A 21,862-nucleotide genomic window follows, 5' to 3' on the forward strand; every position below is an offset into this window, starting at 1 on the left:
ACTCAATAAAATAAACAATACTTTTCTCAGTAACTGGGAGTAACCCGGCTAGTCCAGGTGTCGAAGGCCGGAATGTGGCCAAACTATGGTACCTATTGCTATAGTCCATTTATCCCTCCATGCGTCACTTGGGATCGCAGATGCGGCCGCTTGGAGTACGTTGATGCGGCGGCCTTGACGCCACGATATTCCGGGGGGATTTAGGCTCGGCAGGCCCGGAAGAAACAGTGCCAGTGGGGCGCAAGAGGCCCTGAAGAAACGATGCCGGTGAGGCGCAACAGGCCCTGAAGAAACGGTGCTGGTGGGGAGCAACAGGCCCTGAAGAAGCGATGCTGGTGGGGCGCGGTAATGAGACAGTTCCCCCAAATGGCCGGTGGCCGTCCTCCGCTAAGGGTCCCTCCTTAACCGGGTCATGCGCCTCTAACATCGCCTATGGCGAAGTGGCGTCCCCTTAGGCCGGTGATGACGGGGTCACCACGGTGGGAGAAGGCTGTTCACTGTGGGGCAGTGTTCAGGCCTCTGTGGCCATTTTATCTGTGGTCACAGCCGTGACCTGAGGTAAAGGATCTCTCCCACAAAGGCGGGGGAAGGCGGGCGTGGCTCTCTGAGAAAGTGGGCGGGAAGCAGCCTCTGGTAAAAGTCTCTCACGTCTCACTTGTCAGTGAGTGCGCAGTCTCCTCCTCACAGGCTCCTGTCGCTGTCCCCTCCAGTCACCCAGCTTCCTGCCTCCTGTCACACTCTCTCCTAACTGCAAACTCAGCGCGCCCCCTGCTCCTTTTATCCTCGCCCCGCCCCCTGTTTCCCTGACAACTCTGGTCATGTCTCTCCCTTTACTGTTCTCCCAGTGTTGCTCCCTCAGGAACCCTGATGGCGGTCCCCTGGGTACCGGCCCGGTCACTGTCTGGGAGTGCTCCTCCCCACACGAACATTGGGCATGGCTCGGTCCGAGAGAGAATTCAAATGTGCACAATCCCATAGAATAACATTGGTCCGAGTGTGATCCGATGTTCTGTTTGATCACATTTGAAACAAAAATATGGTGATGTGGACGAGCCCTTATGATGATAAATTGCAGAGGCCATTGATTGTCTTTTGCCTTTGTGTGAAACAAAATATCTCATCATTTTGCTTAAATTACAACTGAAGGTGTTAAGAAACTGCAAAATGTGAAAAAGAACTTTATTTATAAAGTGTTTATTTTATATTTTTGCAACAAAAAAGCAATACACAAAGCTATACAATACTAAATTATGTAGAAAAGCACAAATTAAGGCTTTGTTCACATCTGTATTTGTGCTTTTGGCAGTATCATTCATCTCGAATATCATCATTTTTATTGGAAAAAATAGCACAGCACGCTGCATTATTTTTTCCAACAAAATATTGGACTCCATTATTGTCAATAAGAACATCTGTACACCATTTGAGTTTATTATGTAACACATTTGCTCCTTGCAGGAATTTTGCTTTTCCTTTTCATATACAGGGACTGAAAATTGGAACATAGCTTAACATCAAAAGCTCATTGGTGTAGTACCGGTAGAAGCCAGTTGATGTCCCCATTTGTATCTGACTTGCCGAACTTTTTCTGTTCTGTCAAAACTCTTTATTAATATGAGCGTGTCAGGTCACGGAAAAGTGTAGAAAGTTAGCCACTGCAGTGATGTATTTGGGGAGAAAAGAGATTTTAATTAAACCATAATACATCAAGGATAAGCTGCCAAAACTGTTTAGCTTTGTATTGTCTATTTACTTGTAAGAAGTTTACATATTAACGCGATAAAACCCTTAGGAAAATATGAATCGCTTAAAGGCTGAAGATTGTTTACCAAACTGTTTAAGGAGAAACACGCCTCATCTACCTAGACAAAAGATCCGCAAATCCTAATGATACTTATCAGGATTTTGCAAGAAAGAAATTGGAGAGCGCTATCTGTTTATGCCAGCTTAGTATGACTTGGTATTCATAAAATGGTAACAATGGGAAAAAGGAAACAGTTAGATAATAAATAACAAAGAGAGCATGGACTTTAGAGCCAGGTGTTGGAAGTAACAATTCCAAAAGTCCTAAGTCATTTGGCAAAGTTCTTAAAAGGGAGACCCTGATTCCATAGATGTGTCACTTACTGATCTACTCACTGTGATTTTCATAAAATCACTGTTTTATCAGCAGATTATCATAAAAGGACTACTTAGCCTGCTGCCAGTTAGTCCAACCACGCCCCCACTACTGATTGGCAGCTTTCTGCTTATGCACAGTGTACACAGAAAGCTTCCAATCACTGGTGTGGGCGGGATTATACAGAGCTCAGCATTCATCTGGTAGATCTGCAGCAGATGAAACAGTTTTAATAAAAACATCAGGAACCAGTAAAGTAAGTGATATATAGCTGAAATCAGAGTCTCTGGCCCTATATCATGCTGCTTTCAGATGGGGTAGCAACAATTTGGTGACAGATTCCCTTTAAAGATTTGATACTGAAGTTTAGGATTGCTACTTCCAACAGGTCATACTAAAATCCTTGCTCTCTACCTCCATAAAGAGGCTAATTGCTTATTTAATTTCTCATGCCTGTATTACATGACCATTAAGTCTCCCTACTCCATCTTGGCCCTATTCAAAAGTAGAAACATTACCCCCTAGATCATCTGTCAAAGGACTCTCACAGGGCTTAACCAATTCTACACTTGTTAGAGTAATAAATTGTGAATAATCAGCACTTTATCTAAGGAAGACAATATATGGTTATTGTTCCTAAGTGTTTTGCATCACACTTATGTGAAGCTTACTCAGTACATTTCCATATGAACTGATCAAAAATGTAGGGAACATTTAAAGGGAACCTTGAAGGTCCCCTTTCACTTTTAAACAATTCCAATGTCTTTTTAGACTATTTGTTTTAATGCAATTACACATAGTTTAGACTAGAACAAGTCTCATAAGGGCCACAATACTGTATTCTCTTCATCCCTACTTTGCACTGTACAGTGAATAGCTGTGGTAGCCTCACAATGTAGTTTATAATTGATATGAGTGAACCAAATTTGTGTTGAATTTTTGAGAATTCCCTAAGCCTGGCGAATTCACACAATTTGAGATTTGCTTTTTTTTTGCAAATCCTCTAAAATAGCAGTGTCATTTTCCATATTGCAAAAGATTACATCTGTATAAAAGCCTGTATAAAAGCAGAAGCAAGGAATGCAGCAGCTATTTTGTAGTGAATGTGGCTATTGAAAGAATGTCATAGCTCACAAGTTACAGTGTAGTGTAAGTTTGTTGTAGCACAGCAGTGAAGAATACTAGTTTGTAAAGAAAAGAGAATAATACAGAGATTCAATTGATCAGGAGAGAAATATAGTGGAGCTTGAAGTGATTGATCAGAATAGTTATGGTGCAACTGCATTTCAATTGCACATTGTTTTTTTGCATTCGTGCAAAAGTGTGCCACCAATATTTCTGAAAGAAAAAATGAGTTCTTTCTTAGAAGGGGAAAAATGCAGACATTTTAACTGCCTCTCAAAGAGTGCATATCACAAAAAAAGATTATTTAAAAACCTATTATATTAATCAAATATGATGTTTGTATACCTGATGCTGCTGCTGTTTTTTTGGAACGTGTACTTAGCATTCCTTAATCAACACTTTTTGGCAAGTGGGGAGTTGTGTTAAAAAATAGTCATTAAATTTGACTGCCTTACATATTGTTCATGTTAAACACCTTTTGTGGTAACCTATATTCCTTAAATCAAAGAAGGTTCCACACCATGGCACATAAAAAAGTTATCTTTATTTACAATACATTCCAATAATTAAAAAGAAGGTGCTAGACCATAAAGAGAGACAAAGCAGTCATAGACGCATCATTAAACAGTACATTTCACTATGCTAATGCATTCCCATATATTGAGTGTCAGCATAATTAACATGATTAGGGATTAGCACGAATTTGCTTACTTTAACACTTGTGAGCTGGCTATCCACAGACATATCCTGCTATATGGGGGTATCATACCCTCCTAAATTCCCTCAGTCAGAAATCCATGCTAAACCCAGCATAACCCAATACCATGCAATAAACGTGAGTATAATAGCATACCATGTACTCAAAATGCTTCCTGGAACGTCCCTCATGCCCCGACGCGCGTTTCGCTGTGCTTCATCAAGGAGGCCTTTCCCAGATTAGGGATGTTGCTAATTGTTTGGGCAACTTTGTGAATATAATATTGTTCATGTTGCAAACTATTGTTTTTTTACACATCTATTTTATTAGTCAAATTTGATGAATGTACATGCCACACAAATAATGCAGCTTATAATTGCTGATGTTTCTAGCTGTGTACTATAACTACCATTTTTTGATCGCTTAATTTTGGGAAGGAGGGAATTGTGTTTAAAAAGTCCAAAATAGAAATAAAAAATTACACTCATTTAATTGTATGACTATATTTTTTAAGGGGCAATTGTTGGCCATTTGCTTCTTCAGGTTGAGAGCCTGAAAGCTCTTTTCATGGTTGTGGGGGTGGTAAGTCCTATGTGCAGAAATATTGGGTGTGGAATTTATTTTTCACATTGCCATAGAAACAATTATTGCAGTGTACAGGACCAACAACCACAAAAAAGTATGGTTCCAGTAAAAATCAACTAATGAACTACCGGTAATACTCTACAGTGGTACATGAAGTAACATCACCTGCTTATGAGGGAAAAGTAAACTGTTTACCAATATGAGCAATACACAAGCTATCCTTCATATCCTCAATATTTTCTTTTCTGATAGCTAGTTGCCATCCACATAAAAATTCCTGATCATTGTCATTATAACCATCATCAACTCTGAAAGGCCTGGTCTTGGGTTGAAATATGCAGCTTGTCACACTCAAGAGCTTTGCAAGCCTGGATAGGAGCTTAGCTTATGGCTGCTTTTCTGTACAGTCTGGCCCCAACAGCATGATGTTCTTTGTAGCAATCAGGAGAATGAGTGATGTAGGGGGAGGGAAGTAGAAGTACAGCAAAGTCCACACAGATCTTAGTGGGAGGGTACTCTATGATTAGGCGGACAGACAGGTCATCCATTGATGAGTTCATAAATAGCAGTGGACTGCTTACCATGTGCTTGGGTTCAGCATATTGCAGATAGAGATGAGCAAATTTGTTCTGATTTTGTCCCTGAATCTGATCTTGACATATTTGAGCCATATTCGAACAATATTTGAGCCGAATGTATGTCTTATGATCGGTTTCGAACATATTTCGTAATTTCTACTCCCATTGACTCTAATGATGTTCGGCTGTGTTCGATGAATATTGCAGAAACAATATTAGATTCCGATTATATTCGGATCGAAATCCGAACAAATTCGCTCATCTCTAATTGCTCAGCAGATGTGAAAATTGTTCAGTTGGACTAGGGAAGACACAGCATGCATGCTACATACAGTATTTGTACAAATGACAAATGCAAAGGGTGATGGAAGGTCCTTAAACTGATTTCAGGAATTAGCAGAAATAAGGGACGTCCAAGATGGTGTTTTCAGAAATATTGCCAATACCACAAGTGTGACTAGAAAAACAGAATGGTTGGATGGTTGGAGGAGCTTTTAAATTAGGATCTAGGTGTTTGTACAAAAAATAAGACATACCAGATAGAGTGGGATAACATAAGTGTTAATGACAATTTAAAGGGGATTAGATTAACAAGCAAAATTGTATGACTAGGAATAAATATGATTAAACCATCAAATGTTTGCTGATCAATGAAAAAAGTCTTGCAAACAAAATGCATAAATCAGAAACTGGCCATCTGAGAACTATAACGAGGTGATCAATGTGGAGAGGTACACTATGTTCAGAAAGGACAGTAGTGATAAAAATGTTGACGGGTAAATGACATTAGGGTTAGCTGTCACAGTGTCGAGTCATTATGGGTAAATATCCATGGTGCTCGCAATAGTGGTAAGCTACTAATTGGAGCTTACTAGGATGAAATGCTAAATAAAGACAGAAAATTCAGTAAATAATAATAGGTTCCTTATTTTGTGAGATTATAATTAGGAATTCATTGGGACAAAGAGTCTGCTGGTTATAAAAGTTGTCAATTTTAATCCATAATTCAAGACAATTTCCTCTCTTGGTTGATAAACCAATCCGAAGAGATAATTTGCTGGATTTGGCTCTGTCAAACAGATCAGGTACAATTTCAGATCCGCAAGTCCGTGGGTATTTGGGCAGCAGAGAACATGATATGGTAAGTTTCAAAGTCTGAAAACACTACTAAGGCCGGTTTCACATTAGCGCTTTTTCAGCGCGCACACGGCCGGGGGTAGCTCCGCCCCCGAGCCGGCTCTCTGCCCGGCGTGCCCGCCCCTTGCTTGTAGCGCCGCCTACTAGCAGACAGCGGCGCCTGCGATCGGCGCACCCTATCTTTAGCATAGGGTGCGCAGATCGTGCGCAGGCCGTGCGCTATTTGCGCTTTGACCTGCGCTGCGCACTTTTGACGGTGCGCCGTGCACGCCAAAATCAAACTTTTCGGATTTTGGCGCACACGGTGCACCGTCAAAAGTGCGCAGCGCAGGTCAAAGCGCAACTAGCGCACGGCCTGCGCACGATCTGCGCACCCTATGCTAAAGATAGGGTGCGCCGATCGCAGGCGCCGCTGTCCGCTAGTAGGCGGCGCTACAAGCAAGGGGCGGGCACGCCAGGCAGAGAGCCGGCTCGGGGGCGGAGCTACCCCCGGCCGTGCGCGCGCTGAAAAAGCGCTAATGTGAAACCGGCCTAAGAGGAAAAAAACTTGGGATTTAAGGAAGCCTAAATTAAGTTGACTAATTGAAGAGTTTGGTCTTCTAGACTGGGATTGTGTTTTGGTAAACAGAGATACCGAAGACTATAGATGAGCAAATATATTTATGTAGAACCAAATTCTACTCGAATATTACAGTATTCGCCAAAATCCTCGCTTCTGCATACATTCAGCATTTCTCTAAACCATAAAGGGCCATCAAGAGGTTAAAAAATAAAAAAACACATACGCTCACCTTGCTGCTTACCGCTCAAGCCCCTTTGCTCCTCACCATCATACATCTCATCCTCCACACATCTTCTTATCAAGGTCAAGATAGCTGAAATACTTGGTCCTCCTTATGCTAAGTTAGGACATCCAGCTCTAATGAGGCCCTGAATGATTCTGTACATGCGCACACAAGGTCAAAACACAGAACATGATGATGTCATGATACTGAGTCCTTACACACACTTGCACAGAATCCTCATGGACCTTCTCATACCATGAAGAGAATTGAAGAAGTGATTGCTTGTGATGATGGTTAGAAGATGCAACAAGGACCAGACAGGTAATGGTGTGGAGCAGTAGGGGCTGGAGAAGTGAGCGGTAAGGTGAGCATAAATATTTTTTTTTCTATTTTTCACATCTTATATTTATTATGCTCTGGGGTCTCAATAGTTCCTAGAGGATAATATGAAACATTACATTCATGGAGAGTAACTTCTCTTCAAATTGAATTTCCAAGGAAAATCCACGCCAACTGGCAAATTTAAATTTTGCCTGATATGGTCATCTCTATTGAGGGTATATGGGAAGTGTTTAAAGGGAACCTGTCACCTGTATTGGCAGCTATAAGATGCGGCCAGTGCCTTTCAGGGTTTATCTACTGCATTATATAATAGATAAATAACTTTTATTATAATCTCCCGGGGGTCAGTCAGATGCGGTCCGGTCCGATAGGTGTCGCAGGTCCGGGTCCAGCACCTCCCATCCTCTTATGCCACCGCCCTCCTGCTTGCTTCAACTTTCCCCAGCATTGCGCTCCTGCGCAGGCGTACTTTTCTGCCCTGTTGAAGGCAGAGCAAAGTACTGCAGTGCGCAGGTGCTGGGCCTCTCTGACTTTTCCCGGTGCCTGTGCACTGCAGTACTTTACACTGCCCTCAACAGGGAAGAAACATATGCCTGCGTACGAGCGCAATGTTGGGAGCGATTAAGCAACAGGAGGGCAGCATCGCAAAAAGATGGGAGTCGCCGGACCCGTACCTGCGACACTCATCGGACCAGACCGCTCCGGACCATCCCCCAGGTGAGTATAATAAAACTTATCTTGCAGGTCGGACCAGGGGTTTATCTACAGTATTATAGAATGCTGAAGATAAGCCCTGAAAGGCAGTGGCCGCATCTTATAGAGGCCAAAACAAGTGGCAGGTTCCCTTTAAAGATACATTACAAGAATCCTGAATTAAATTTAGACCCTCTAGTAAAATGTCCAATAACATAATCAAACCATGGTTAAATAGAATGTTACAATAGGACAAAAACAAAAGGCATTTTATCCTTTGAGGGATATGGAGTCAGAAATAGCATTACATGAATATAAAGCTCTCAATAGGAAATGTTAAAATGAAATCAAGATAGCAAAATTACCTACAGAGAAACAAATTTCCACTGATGTTAAAATTAATTAAATTTTATAAAAATATTTATGGAGAAATGAAAAAAATGTATATGATATCGGGCCCCTAAAAGATAACCATAGAAATACAATTTTAGTGGAAAGAAGGAGTGGCGAGATATTATATATGTACTTCATTTTTCTGACTACAAGACGCACTGGACCATAAGATGCACCCCAAAATTAAAGGAAGAAAATAGGAATAAAACTTTTAACTTGTCATCAGGATCAGACATGTAAGGGGTCACAGGTGCGTCTGACAGTCTGAATGTAGTTTACAAGGGGGAGGCGGCAGCAGTAGTGGATCGTGGTCACAGGAGGCAGAACAGGGTCAAATTTAAATCATGTGCTGTGGACGTCCTGGGCTAGGAGGAGGGGGTGTCCAGGCAGTACGAAGCAAGAGTGAAGTCCCCGCTGTGCTTGATCTTCAGTAAAATGGCGCCAGAGACAGCACCTGTGCAAGTTGAGATCTCGGCTCATCATTGAGCCAAGATCTAAATCTGCACATGCACTGACACCAGTGCCATTTTCCTGAAACCCAAGAGAATGGTCAATGTGCACAATAGGAACTTTGCTCCTGCCTAGCACCACTGGGAAACCCTCCTAGCCCATGGCCCACAGCATTTTCCAATCATGCCACGGCTTCCTACAGCGGCGACCCTGCTCCACCCACCCGATAAGCTACATTTGGACTATAAGATGCACACCCATTTTCGGCCCAAATTTGGGGGGGAGTGAGTCTTATAATTTGAAAAATACGGTACTTTTCATTCATGTTTACCAATGAACTTCCTGTGTCAGATATCATTTTACAAGTCAGCAATTAATGTTTGCCACCTAATATCACTAACATAGCACAAGAAGACCTAAGGTATTCTTCCACCCATATTGAGGAACTTATGCTAAGTAATTGGTAGACTACTGTATCTCTTAGGTTGGAGTCACACTGCCATATTTCTCATGTGATAATCGCATCACACTGCACGGAGTGGCCGGCACCTCTCCTGACCTGAGCATGACAGCGCAATGGATTACTATGCAGGTGTCAAGCTCAGGTCAGGAGAGCCGACAGCCAGTGCGAGTTTTACAGTGAGATTCTAACATGAGAAATACGGCAGTGTGTCTCTGCCCTTATTTTTAAACTCTTGAAGTATGGTCTCTGCCATAAATTGGACAATTGTTTACATGGTACTGATATTCAAAAAGGGTAAGAAGGTGGATTACTGTCTGGTAGGTGCAAAATGTTTGAAGGTATTGTAAAAAGACTACTGGCAAAAACATATTTCAGAAAAAATATAATAACTGAAAACCAGTATGAATTCATGAAGGATAAGTCACTTCTAACCAACATGTTGGGTTTCTATGAGAAGGTAAGTGCATATCTGAATATTGGTTATGGAGCTGATGTAATAGAGGGTGGTCCATTTATCTGCATACACCTAAATAAAATGGGAATGGTTGGTGATATCAACTTCCTGTTTGTGGCACATTGGTTTATGGGAGGGAGGAAACATTTCAAGATGGGTGGTGACCATGCTGGCCATTTTGAATTTGGCCATTTTGGATCCAACTTTATTTTTTCAATGCGAATACGGTCATGTGACACATCAAACTTATTGAGAATTTCGCAAGAAAAACAATAGCGTGCTTGGTTTTATTGTAATTTTATTCTTTCATGAGTTATTTACAAGTTTATGACCACTTATAAGATGTGTTCAAAGTGCTGCCCATTGTGTTGGATTGTTAATGCAACCCTCTTTTCCCACTCTTGACACACTGATAGCAACACCACAGAAATGCTAGCACAGGCTTCCAGTATCCGTTGTTTCAGATGCTGCACATCTCGTATCTTCACAGCATAGACAATCGCCTTCAGATGACCCCAAAGATAAAAGTCCAAGAGGATCAGATCAGGAGACCTTGCTGTCCATTTGACTGGCCCATGTTGACCAATCAACTTTCCAGGAAACTGTTCATGTAGGAATGCTCAGACCTGACACCCATAATTGATGATATGGTGTGGTATATGGGGTACAAAGATAGTGGGGCCATTCATCATCAATGGAAACCTCAATGCCACTGGATATCTGAAATTGCTACATGATTGTGATGGTCAACGTGTGATTGGACACAGCATCCAGCAGGGCGAATTTCTATGGCACACGTGACCCTGGATACACCGCCTCCAGCTGGGCAAATTTAAATAATAAAGGGAAATACCAGGGAAACTGATACAATGGAGGGCCCTGCGATAGGGAACGGGGACATGGATGTCATGTCGGACGCTGTTCACACCACAGCATCCGGCAGGCAGAGGTAGTTCCACCTTCAGCCACTATAGCCTCAGTGGCGCCGGCCTGATCTTCAGGCTCTCGGGGGTTAATCCTGCTGGAGACCAGGTTGGATGGTTAGTCACGCCCACGGTCTTTAAATAGTCATGCTGGCCTATGGGCGTCGCCGATTATAGCTTGTGTTTCATACCAAGTGGTTCCGGTCTGGAGTGGAGGTGTTCAAGAGAGAGAGATTCATATCTGGTGTCGTATGATCCGTCGTTATCCTTTCTCCTTCCCATATTTGTGTTTAGTTGTGCCCTGTTCACATTACTGTTTATTCCTGTGTGTGTGCGGCGCAGTGCAGTTTAAGTTCTCCCTGTCTGTCATTATTTGTGTGGGAGCTTTGGTGGTGACTTCTCACTGGGTGGAGGGTGGAGGGTTAAGTGCAGGGCTGAGCAGGAGATAAGGAAAGGTCGGAGGCTCAGGCATTTGCACCTTCAGCAAAAACCCTGGGTTGAGGGTCAGACAGGGTTTCCCCTAGTAAAGGGACACCACAGGGGCCCGGGTATTTCAGCCTTAGTTGAACTAAGCCCCCGTGACATTATAATCGGCCCACATTTTTTCAGGAGTCCATGGATCCATTAGATTCCATAACCCGCCAGTTGGCGGCGCTGTCCATACAGGTCTCCGAGTTGAATGGGGCAGTTCAGCAGCAGGGCCTGGTAGTAGCAAAGGTGCAAACGGCATCTGCAGGTATCGGTGCAGAGCCGAAGTTTCCGCTGCCAGAACGATTTTCAGGCGATCGCAGCAAATTTGTCGTATTTCGGGAGGCCTGCAAATTATACTTCCGCATGCGGCCAATATCCTCAGGTAATGAGGCCCAGCGAGTAGGGCTGGTGTTGTCATTACTGAGTGGTGACCCCCAAGCATGGGCATTTTCCTTACCACCTGACTCTGCTACATTTCATTCGGTCGATAATGTTTTTTCTGCCCTCGGGCTCATTTACGATGACCCTGACCGACTGGCTCTAGCGGAATCTAAAATCCGCGCCCTCCGCCAGGGGGAGCGCTTGGCAGAAGACTATTGTTCGGAATTTCGCCGCTGGGCTGTAGACACACAGTGGAATGACCCAGCACTGCGGAGCCAGTTTATTCATGGGGTATCAGGGAGGGTGAAACAAGCCCTCCTGATGTATGAGACTCCGGCATCATTGGAGTCTGCCATGAGTTTGGTGATACGTATTGATCGCCGTTTTCGTCAGGGGGCACAGGAGACGCTACCTCTGGGGGAAAACAGAGGTGCAGGTGTGGTTGAAGTAGATGAGTCCCCTGAACCTATGCAGATTGCTGGCGTGGCACAGGTTTAGCCTCGCGCTCCGGGAGTCCGGAAGTCCGGAGCATGTTTCTACTGTGGTAAAGGAGGTCATTATGTTAACGTTTGCCCGGTACTACCTAAGAGGGTCACACCGGCGGAAAACTGTTAAGCTCAGAGGGTATGGAGGAGACCCAACTGAGCGTATGCATATCCTCCATGATGGTATCTCAATGTATGCTCCCTGCCAAGGTTATTGTCGCCAGCAGAGAGCTACCTATATCAGTGTTTGTGGATAGCGGTTCCGCCACCAATCTCATAGATGAGGAGTTTGCACACACCGCCGGGTTTAAGATTGAAAAACTTCCTCACCCCATACAGGTGGTGACCATTAATGCTGTTCCCCTCCCTCAAGGGGAAATTACTGAGTTTGTGGCAGAGGTGAAACTCCACATTGGGGTCCTACATTCTGAGTCGGTTACATGTAGGGTCCTCCGTAATCTCCCAGCTCAAATGGTCCTGGGTTTTCCATGGCTGTCCAGGCACAACCCGGTAATTGATTGGAAAACTCAGGACATAGTACAATGGAGTGGTTTCTGCCAAGACAATTGCTTGGCCACATGTGTGTCCGCCGTGACGCCCAGCCTGCCGGAGGCTTTGCAGGATTTCGCGGATGTTTTCTCTGAGAAGGGTTGCTCAGAACTGCCTCCACATAGAGCCTATGACTGTGCTATTAGGTTAAAACCCGGGGCCAAATTACCTAAGGCCAGGATGTTTAATATTTCTGGTCCTGAGAGACAAGCTCTGAAAGACTACATCGCGGAGAGTCTGAGCAAAGGTCACATCCGGCCTTCGTCCTCGCCTGTAGCCGCGGGGTTTTTCTTCATTAAGAAGAAAGATGGGGGGTTACGCCCGTGTCTGGATTTCCGAGAGTTAAACCAGATTACTATCCGTGATCCCTACCCAATGCCGTTGATCCCGGATTTGTTCAACCAGGTAGCGGGGGCAAAATGGTTTTCCAAGCTGGACCTCAGGGGGGCGTATAACCTCATAAGGGTCCGTCAGGGGGATGAGTGGAAGACGGCGTTTAACACTCCTGAGGGTCATTTTGAGAGTCTGGTTATGCCGTTTGGGTTGACCACCGCGCCTGCCATTTTCCAACATTTTATTAATGATGTCTTTGCTCATGTCCTGGGGAGATTTGTGATTGTATACTTGGATGATATCCTCATTTATTCTAGCGATCGGGACACTCATTTGCAGCATGTTAGGCAGGTGTTACAGTTGCTCCGGAAGAACCAGCTCTATGCTAAGCTGGAAAAATGTTTATTTTTTGTCCAGGAGTTGCCCTTTTTGGGATATATTGTGTCCGCAGCTGGTTTTAAAATGGACACCGCTAAGGTGCAAGCGGTGTTGCAATGGGAGAGGCCGGAGAGTCTGAAAGCAATCCAGCGGTTCCTTGGGTTTGCGAATTATTATAGGAAATTTATAAAACACTTTTCGACTGTCGCCAAACCGCTCACGGACATGACAAAAAAGGGTGCCGATCTGGCGAACTGGCCTGAGGTGGCTATACGTGCATTTGAGCGTCTGAAGAATAGTTTTGCTTCAGCCCCCATTCTGGTGCAACCAGACGTGTCTAAACCTTTTGTGGTAGAGGTTGATGCGTCGGAGGTGGGAGTGGGGGCAGTACTGTCTCAAGGCTCGTCCTTGAGCGAGATGCATCCATGCGCCTACTTCTCCAAGAAGTTGTCGCCGGCCGAACGGAATTATGATATCGGCAACAGGGAGTTGTTGGCCATCAAACTGGCTTTTGAGGAATGGCGACACTTCTTGGAGGGGGCGGCTCACCAGGTCACAGTTATCACCGACCATAAGAATCTGCTCTACCTGGAGTCGGCCAAGCGTCTGTCTCCTAGGCAGGCTCGCTGGGCATTGTTTTTTACTCGTTTCAATTTTCTTGTGACGTACCGTCCCGGGGCTAAAAACACCAAGGCGGATGCTTTGTCTAGGTGTTTTCCGGGGGGAGAACCTCGGGAAGAGCCGGTACCCATCCTCCAGAAAGGGGTAGTGGTCTCGGCTCTCACGACTGAGGTAGAGGCGGAGATTGCCGAGGCCCAAGAGGAGGTACCACCAGGACTTCCCGCCAACAAATCATTTGTACCCCTGCATCTTCGGCCTAAGGTGTTGAAGGAACACCACGATTCGGTACTGGCTGGTCACCCAGGGGTGAAGGGCACCTTAGAGCTGGTATCGCGTCGTTTCTGGTGGCCCAAAATCCGGCAGGACGTGGTCTCGTACGTGGCAGCTTGCATCACGTGCGCTAGGGCTAAGTCACCCCGAACCCGTCCTGCTGGCACGCTACAGCCTCTGGGGGTACCCAATAGGCCATGGACAGAAATCTCCATGGATTTTATCACTGACTTGCCAGCCTCGGCAGGGAACACGGTCATCCTGGTGGTGGTTGACCGTTTTTCAAAGATGGCGCATTTTGTGGCGTTGTCCTCTTTGCCCAATGCTAAGACGTTGGCTCAGGTATTTGTGAAGGAGGTGGTCAGACTCCACGGAGTACCGTCTGACATAGTATCTGATAGGGGTACGCAATTTGTGGAGAGGTTTTGGAAAGCTTTTTGCTCAAGGTTGGGGATCAAGTTGTCACATTCATCGGCGTTTCATCCACAGTCTAATGGACAAACTGAGCGCATGAACCAAAATCTAGAACAGTATTTACGATGCTTTGTGTCCGACAACCAGGAGGAGTGGTCTACTTTCCTTCCTCTGGCCGAATTCGCATTAAATAATCACCGCCAAGAGTCATCAGGAGAGTCTCCATTCTTTTGTGTGTACGGTCAACATCCTCAGTTTTGTACCTTACGTCAGGGTGACTCCGGGGGTGTCCCGGAGGAGGATCAGCTAGGAGCCCAATTGTCATCAGTCTGGAGGCGGGTGAAACAGCGTTTGTTGAGCATGAGTGCCAGGTACAAACGGGTGGCTGACAGTAGACGCGTGCCAGGTCCGGACCTGTGTGTGGGTGAATGGGTGTGGTTAGCTACGAAGAACATAAAACTCAAAATCCCTTCTTTAAAACTGGGTCCAAGGTTTATTGGGCCTTTTAGGATTTCTGCCATCATTAACCCAGTAGCTTATCGGTTGGAACTTCCCGCGGTGTACAAGATACACAACGTGTTTCACAGGGCTTTATTGAAAAAGGTGGTAGGCTTGGTGGACACGACGCCGATGCCACCTCCAGTCATGGTGGATGGCGAGTTAGAGTTCGAGGTCGCCAAGGTAGTGGACTCTCGAGTAGTACTCCGTACTCTTCAGTATTTGGTGCACTGGCGGGGGTATGGTCCAGAGGAGAGGTCTTGGGTTCCAGCCTCAGACATACATGCGGATCAGCTGGTCAGTTCTTTTCACCGTCGTCATCCGGACAAGCCGGGTCCTATGAGTCTTGAGGGCCCTGGGGTCCCTCGTAGAAGACGGGGTACTGTCATGTCGGACGCTGTTCACACCACAGCATCCGGCAGGCAGAGGTAGTTCCACCTCCAGCCACTATAGCCTCAGTGGCGCCGGCCTGATCTTCAGGCTCTCGGGGGTTAATCCTGCTGGAGACCAGGTTGGATGGTTAGTCACGCCCACGGTCTTTAAATAGTCATGCTGGCCTATGGGCGTCGCCGATTATAGCTTGTGTTTCATACCAAGTGGTTCCGGTCTGGAGTGGAGGTGTTCAAGAGAGAGAGATTCATATCTGGTGTCGTATGATCCGTCGTTATCCTTTCTCCTTCCCATATTTGTGTTTAGTTGTGCCCTGTTCACATTACTGTTTATTCCTGTGTGTGTGCGGCGCAGTGCAGTTTAAGTTCTCCCTGTCTGTCATTATTTGTGTGGGAGCTTTGGTGGTGACTTCTCACTGGGTGGAGGGTGGAGGGTTAAGTGCAGGGCTGAGCAGGAGATAAGGAAAGGTCGGAGGCTCAGGCATTTGCACCTTCAGCAAAAACCCTGGGTTGAGGGTCAGACAGGGTTTCCCCTAGTAAAGGGACACCACAGGGGCCCGGGTATTTCAGCCTTAGTTGAACTAAGCCCCCGTGACAATGGATACCTACTGCACTCCCCTGAGTCAGTGTCTCTACACTCCTAACGATCCCTAGGCCGGTTCCGCACCTGGCACTGATCAGGAACCTAAAAACCCTAGCTCGCCCTGCACCTAGCCCTTTCTAGTGAAATGGATGGTGCAGAAACTAATCCCACCACTGCACTGAAACACACAAAAGGAAAGTTACAAAAACAGGGGTAACACCACTTAGCTTTGCTCTGTTGCTCTTGCTCCCAGCAACAGAGTCCACCACCAGAATTCAGCTTCCACCTGAAGCTACTACACCAGAGCTCTGCCTGAGCTGCCAGGAACGCCTCTCAGTAGTTCCTTCCTCCACCAGACTTGGTTGGAAATGAGAAATATCAACAATAGTGATTGCAACCACCTAACACTCTTTTATAGGAAAGAGCCAGCAATCACACCTGCTGCATAGTCACGTGCACTAAACTAAAGTAACCAGAGTGCAATGACCCTAACGGCCACCGGGAGCAAAACTAAAACTGAAATCACCACAGTGCAATGACCCTGATGGCCACCGGGGCAAAACCAACTCCAAGCACACAGCTTAAAGAAATAAAAGGTTACTAGTGCATTTATCTGTCATAATCCAACCTGGATCATGACAGTACCTTCCCTCAATGAGGGGCCTCTGGACCCTCAAGACCGCACCTCATCAGGGAACCACCTACAGTGGGGATGCCCCAGTCCAGAGTTCACCCCAGCAACTACCTGCACTTCAGGTTTATGACAAACAAGCACCGCTGGTATTGGCAATGTACGTTCCGGAGGCACCACCCATCTCCAAAGTGCCGATCTGGGGAACGAGAGGTGTATGGGCAAGTATGTGGGTAACTCCAGCTAGTAAGTCTCCGGGCCCTGGACAGCCGACACCAGATACGGCCCGATAACCTGAGAATTCCAGACCCCCGCAACACACTTCCACTGGATGTTTTTGGTGGCCACCCATATATGCTCATTCACACACAGGTCCGGACCTGAATGTTTATTGCCACACATTCGTTTGTCAAAATTCGGTGAACTCATTCTGGAACTGACAACAGAGGCCTCCCCCTGTGTCACCACACTCACACCCCTGCAATTCACCAAGGGAAACACCACCCTCCAACCCCTCCTACTACGAGGTCTGCGTCTCTCAGGGTTGGCTAATGGCGAGGGTTGAGCCTTGCCCCTACTCTCCTGCAGCACCTCCGCTGCTCTCACTGGAGAGGAAGGGGATGATTGTAGAGAGACGGCAGAGACAGTAGCCCCTAGGCAGCAGCCCTCACACAACTGCTCCCAGCTGACTACTTCCCTAGTCTGCCAATCTAAAACCGGGTTGTGTTTTTTAGACCAAGGGGGGCCCCCAACGATAGGTGCTGGATTTCCCTCCAAGACGTAGTATGACTGGGACTCATCATGATGTTCACTATACCAGGGGTCCCCAACCGCCGGTCCGCGGTCCAGCACCGGGCCGCTGCAGTGCCCTTGCCGGTCCGCGGACACAAGGGGAGCCAGGGGCGGTCAGTGGCGTAGCGGGGGCTGGGGCGGCACGCAGCAATTCTTAAACTGCCCTCTTGTAGTGGCGGGCAGGGAGCGATCAAGCAGCTCCGCTGCCTGCAAGAGGGAATAGCAGGAGCGGAGCTGCAAGGACCCGTCTAGCTTCCTGCCCGCCGCCAAAGCTTCCTGTCTCTGACTGACACAGAGAGGAGCGTGCCGCTGCTGTGTCAGAGCGAGGAAGCGCGGGCGATGCTGCGACAGGTGAGAGGAGAGAGGTGGTGTGTGTATGTATGTCTGTCTGTCTGTGTGTGTGTACATGTATTTCTGTGTGTGTGTGTGTGTTTGTCTGTGTTTGTGTAGGTGGAGCCTGGCCTTGGAGGAGATGGGGACATGAGGAGAAGACCGTGATGGGGAGAGAAGGCCATGATGCCTGGGGTGATGGGAGAAGGCCATGAGGGGGTAATGGGAGAACGCCATGATGGGGGTGATGGAGAGACGTCAGTGATGGGGTGAAGGCATTGATGGGGAGAAGGGAGTGATGGGGTGAAGGCAATGATGGAGAGACGGCAGTGATGGGGTGAGGGCAATGATGGAGAGACGTCAGTGATGGGGTGAAGGCAATGATGGAGAGACGGCAGTGATGGGGTGAAGGCAATGATGGAGAGACGTCAGTGATGGGGTGAAGGCAATGATGGGGAGAAGGGAGTGATGGGGTGAAGGCAATGATGGAGAGACGTCAGTGATGGGGTGAAGGTAATGATGAGAGATGGCAGTGATGGGGTGAAGGCAATGATGGAGAGACGTCAGTGATGGGGTGAAGGCAATGATGGAGAGACGTCAGTGATGGGGTGAAGGCAATGATGGAGAGACGGCAGTGATGGGGTGAAGGCAATGATGGAGAGGCGTCAGTGATGGGGTGAAGGCAATGATGGAGAGACGTCAGTGATGGGATGACGGCAATGATGGAGAGACGGCAGTGATGGGGTGAAGGCAATGATGGAGAGACGTCAGTGATGGGGTGAAGGCAATGATGGGGAGAAGGGAGTGATGGGGTGAAGGCAATGATGGAGAGACGTCAGTGATGGGGTGAAGGCAATGATGGAGAGATGGCAGTGATGGGGTGAAGGCAATGATGAAAGAGACGGCAGTGATGGGGTGAAGGCAATGATGGAGAGACGTCAGTGATGGGGTGAAGGCAATGATGGGGAGAAGGGAGTGATGGGGTGAAGGCAATGATGGAGAGACGTCAGTGATGGGGTGAAGGCAATGATGGAGAGACGGCAGTGATGGGGTGAAGGCAATGATGGAGAGACGTCAGTGATGGGGTGAAGGCAATGATGGAGAGACGTCAGTGATGGGGTGAAGGCAATGATGGAGAGACGGCAGTGATGGGGTGAAGGCAATGATGGAGAGACGGCAGTGATGGGGTGAAGGCAATGATGGAGAGACGGCAGTGATGGGGTGAAGGCAATGATGGGGAGAAGGGAGTGATGGGGTGAAGGCAATGATGGAGAGACGTCAGTGATGGGGTGAAGGCAATGATGGAGAGACGGCAGTGATGGGGTGAAGGCAATGATGGGAGAAGGGAGTGATGGGGTGAAGGCAATGATGGAGAGACAGCAGTGATGGGGTGAAGGCAATGATGGAGAGATGGCAGTGGTGGGGAGAAGGGAGTGATGGGGTGATGGAGCAGGCAAGAATGGGGTGATGGAGCAGGCAAGGATGGGGGTGATGGAGCACTCATTCAAAACCTATGGTGAGTTGAGTCACATTATAAATGTTATTTAATTATAAGTATGCACTGCTACACTACAACCGCGTCCATAGCCCCGCCCCCTTATGACCAAAGCCCCACCCATGCCACACCTCCATCCCCGCCCTGCCGGGCCATGGAAGAATGGTCTTGCTTGAAACCGGTCCCTTGTGCAAAAAAGGTTGGGGACCACTGCACTATACAGCACAATGTCTTCTACAACTTAGTTTAACCCCTCTGGCTCAGTGAGACAGAGTTAATGGCCTGGACACTTATGGGTTTGTCCGGCGTCTCACCACTCAGACCATGAGTCTGGACAAACTGAGCATCCACCAGACTGACTTCTGCTCCACTGTTAACAAGCACTGGTATGCCCTCAGGCACCTCGCCAACCATCACCTCTGCTGACATAGTACCTTATGAGGGCGAGGAGGAAATATACACTCCCAGGTCATCTTCCTCCACATGACCAGGGGGCACGGCTTCTCTGATACTACAGAAATTTCCGCATCAGTGACAAGGACTAAATCATTAGTCTGCTCACTACAGGGACGTACCCCTTCACCTTGGGGAACACCAGGCAGCACCATGGGGACAAGGACTCCCCCCACCTGCCTGGGTACGTCCGCCTGTATAAGCAAGTCCTGCTCCCCAGCAGGGACTCCACGGCACATCCTCGCCAAAGCTGTATATGGACTGTCTAGTTGAGGCAGAGGATAGGCCTCAGACCCATAATTCTGTTGCAGGTGCTGCTGAAACACATCATGCAGCTCCTCACTAATCTCAGTGAGGGCCAGCAGCAACTGCTCACTGGTCTGAACTTGGCCCATGGCTCACCAGAGAGAAAAAAATGTTGTGGTTGGTGATAATGTGATGCTCAACATGTGACTGGACACACCGCTTCCAGCAGGGCGAATTTCTATGGCACACGTGACCCTGGATACACCGCCTCCAGCTGGGCAAATTTAAATAATAAAGGGAAATACCAGGGAAACTGATACAATAGAGGGCCCTGCGATAGGGAACGGGGACGTGGAGACCTCCTGCACTCCTCTGAGTCAGTGTCTCTACACTCCTAACGATCCCTAGGCCGGTTCCGCACCAGGCGCTGATTAGGAACCTAAAAACCCTAGCTCGCCCTGCACCTAGCCCTTTCTAGTGAAATGTACGGTGCAGAAACTAATCCCACCACTGCACTGAAACACACAAAAGGAAAGTTACAAAAACAGGGGTAACACCACTTAGCTTTGCTCTGTTGCTCTTGCTCCCAGCAACAGAGTCCACCACCAGAATTCAGCTTCCACCTGAAGCTACTACACCAGAGCTCTGCCTGAGCTGCCAGGAACGCCTCTCAGTAGTTCCTTCCTCCACCAGACTTGGTTGGAAATGAGAAATATCAACAATAGTGATTGCAACCACCTAACACTCTTTTATAGGAAAGAGCCAGCAATCACACCTGCTGCATAGTCACGTGCACTAAACTAAAGTAACCAGAGTGCAATGACCCTAACGGCCACCGGGAGCAAAACTAAAACTGAAATCACCACAGTGCAATGACCCTAATGGCCACCGGGGCAAAACCAACTCCAAGCAGACAGCTTAAGGAAAAAAAAAGGTTACTAGTGCATTTATCTGTCATAATCCAACCTGGATCATGACAATGATGATGTGTTGCCCTCTTTATGCACTGAAAATGGCACGTTTCCTGAGTTTTTCTAGCAAGATGGTGCACCACCACAATATGGGTGTCAGGTCCAAGCATTCCTACAAGGAATCTGACCCCCTTAGACTAGCATTTCGTCTGTGGTGTTGCTATCAATGTATCAAGAGTGGGAGAAGAGGGTTGCATTGACAATCCAACACAATGGGCAGCACTTTGAACACATTTTATAAGTGGTCATAAACTTGTAAATTACTCATGAAACAAAAAAGTTGTGTTAAAACCAAGCACACCCTTGTTTTTCTTGTGAAATTCTCAATAAGTATGATGTGTCACATGACCCTCTTTCTATTGGGAAAAATAAAGTTGGATCCAAAATGGCTGACTTCAAAATGGCCACCATGGTCACCACCCATCTTGAAAAGTTTCCCCCCTCCCATATACTAATGTGCCACAAACAGGAAGTTGATATCACCAACCATTCTCGTTTTATTTTGGTTTCCTTATAAATGGCACACCCTGTATAACTGGACTTTATAAATGCATTTGCTACTGAACCTCGTAACAATTTTGGAAAAAAATCAAAGTTGACGAATTCAAATTCAGAAGGATTTACTAATTTCTGTTATTTAACAGCATGTACAGTATAAAGTAATATCATGTATTCAGAATATCAATAATTTTAGTCTTGGATGTGAAGTTGCTATATTTTTACCTTGGGACCATTTGCGCCAGGGTTGCCTTCAAAACCTCTTTCTCCCTGTTAAAAAAAGTTGAAGGTTACTAAAGTCGTAGGCACTAACAAGCAACAAGCCATATT

General features: G+C 46.7%; 1 protein-coding gene across 1 annotated transcript in view; it reads right to left on the reverse strand.

The window, feature by feature from the left end:
• COL19A1 (collagen type XIX alpha 1 chain) overlaps nucleotides 1–21,862 on the reverse strand; it is a 1,445,738-nt gene that overhangs the window by 978,043 nt on the left and 445,833 nt on the right. Inside the window, exon 11 of the mRNA XM_073569423.1 lies at nucleotides 21,758–21,802. Coding sequence (XP_073425524.1) covers nucleotides 21,758–21,802 — 45 coding nt within the window. The remainder of the gene's footprint in view (nucleotides 1–21,757; nucleotides 21,803–21,862) is intronic.

Source organism: Dendrobates tinctorius, unplaced genomic scaffold, assembly GCF_039654945.1.
Source record: "Dendrobates tinctorius isolate UK_male_01 unplaced genomic scaffold, ASM3965494v1 ptg000024l, whole genome shotgun sequence".
In the NCBI taxonomy this organism is placed as follows: Eukaryota; Metazoa; Chordata; class Amphibia; order Anura; family Dendrobatidae; genus Dendrobates; species Dendrobates tinctorius.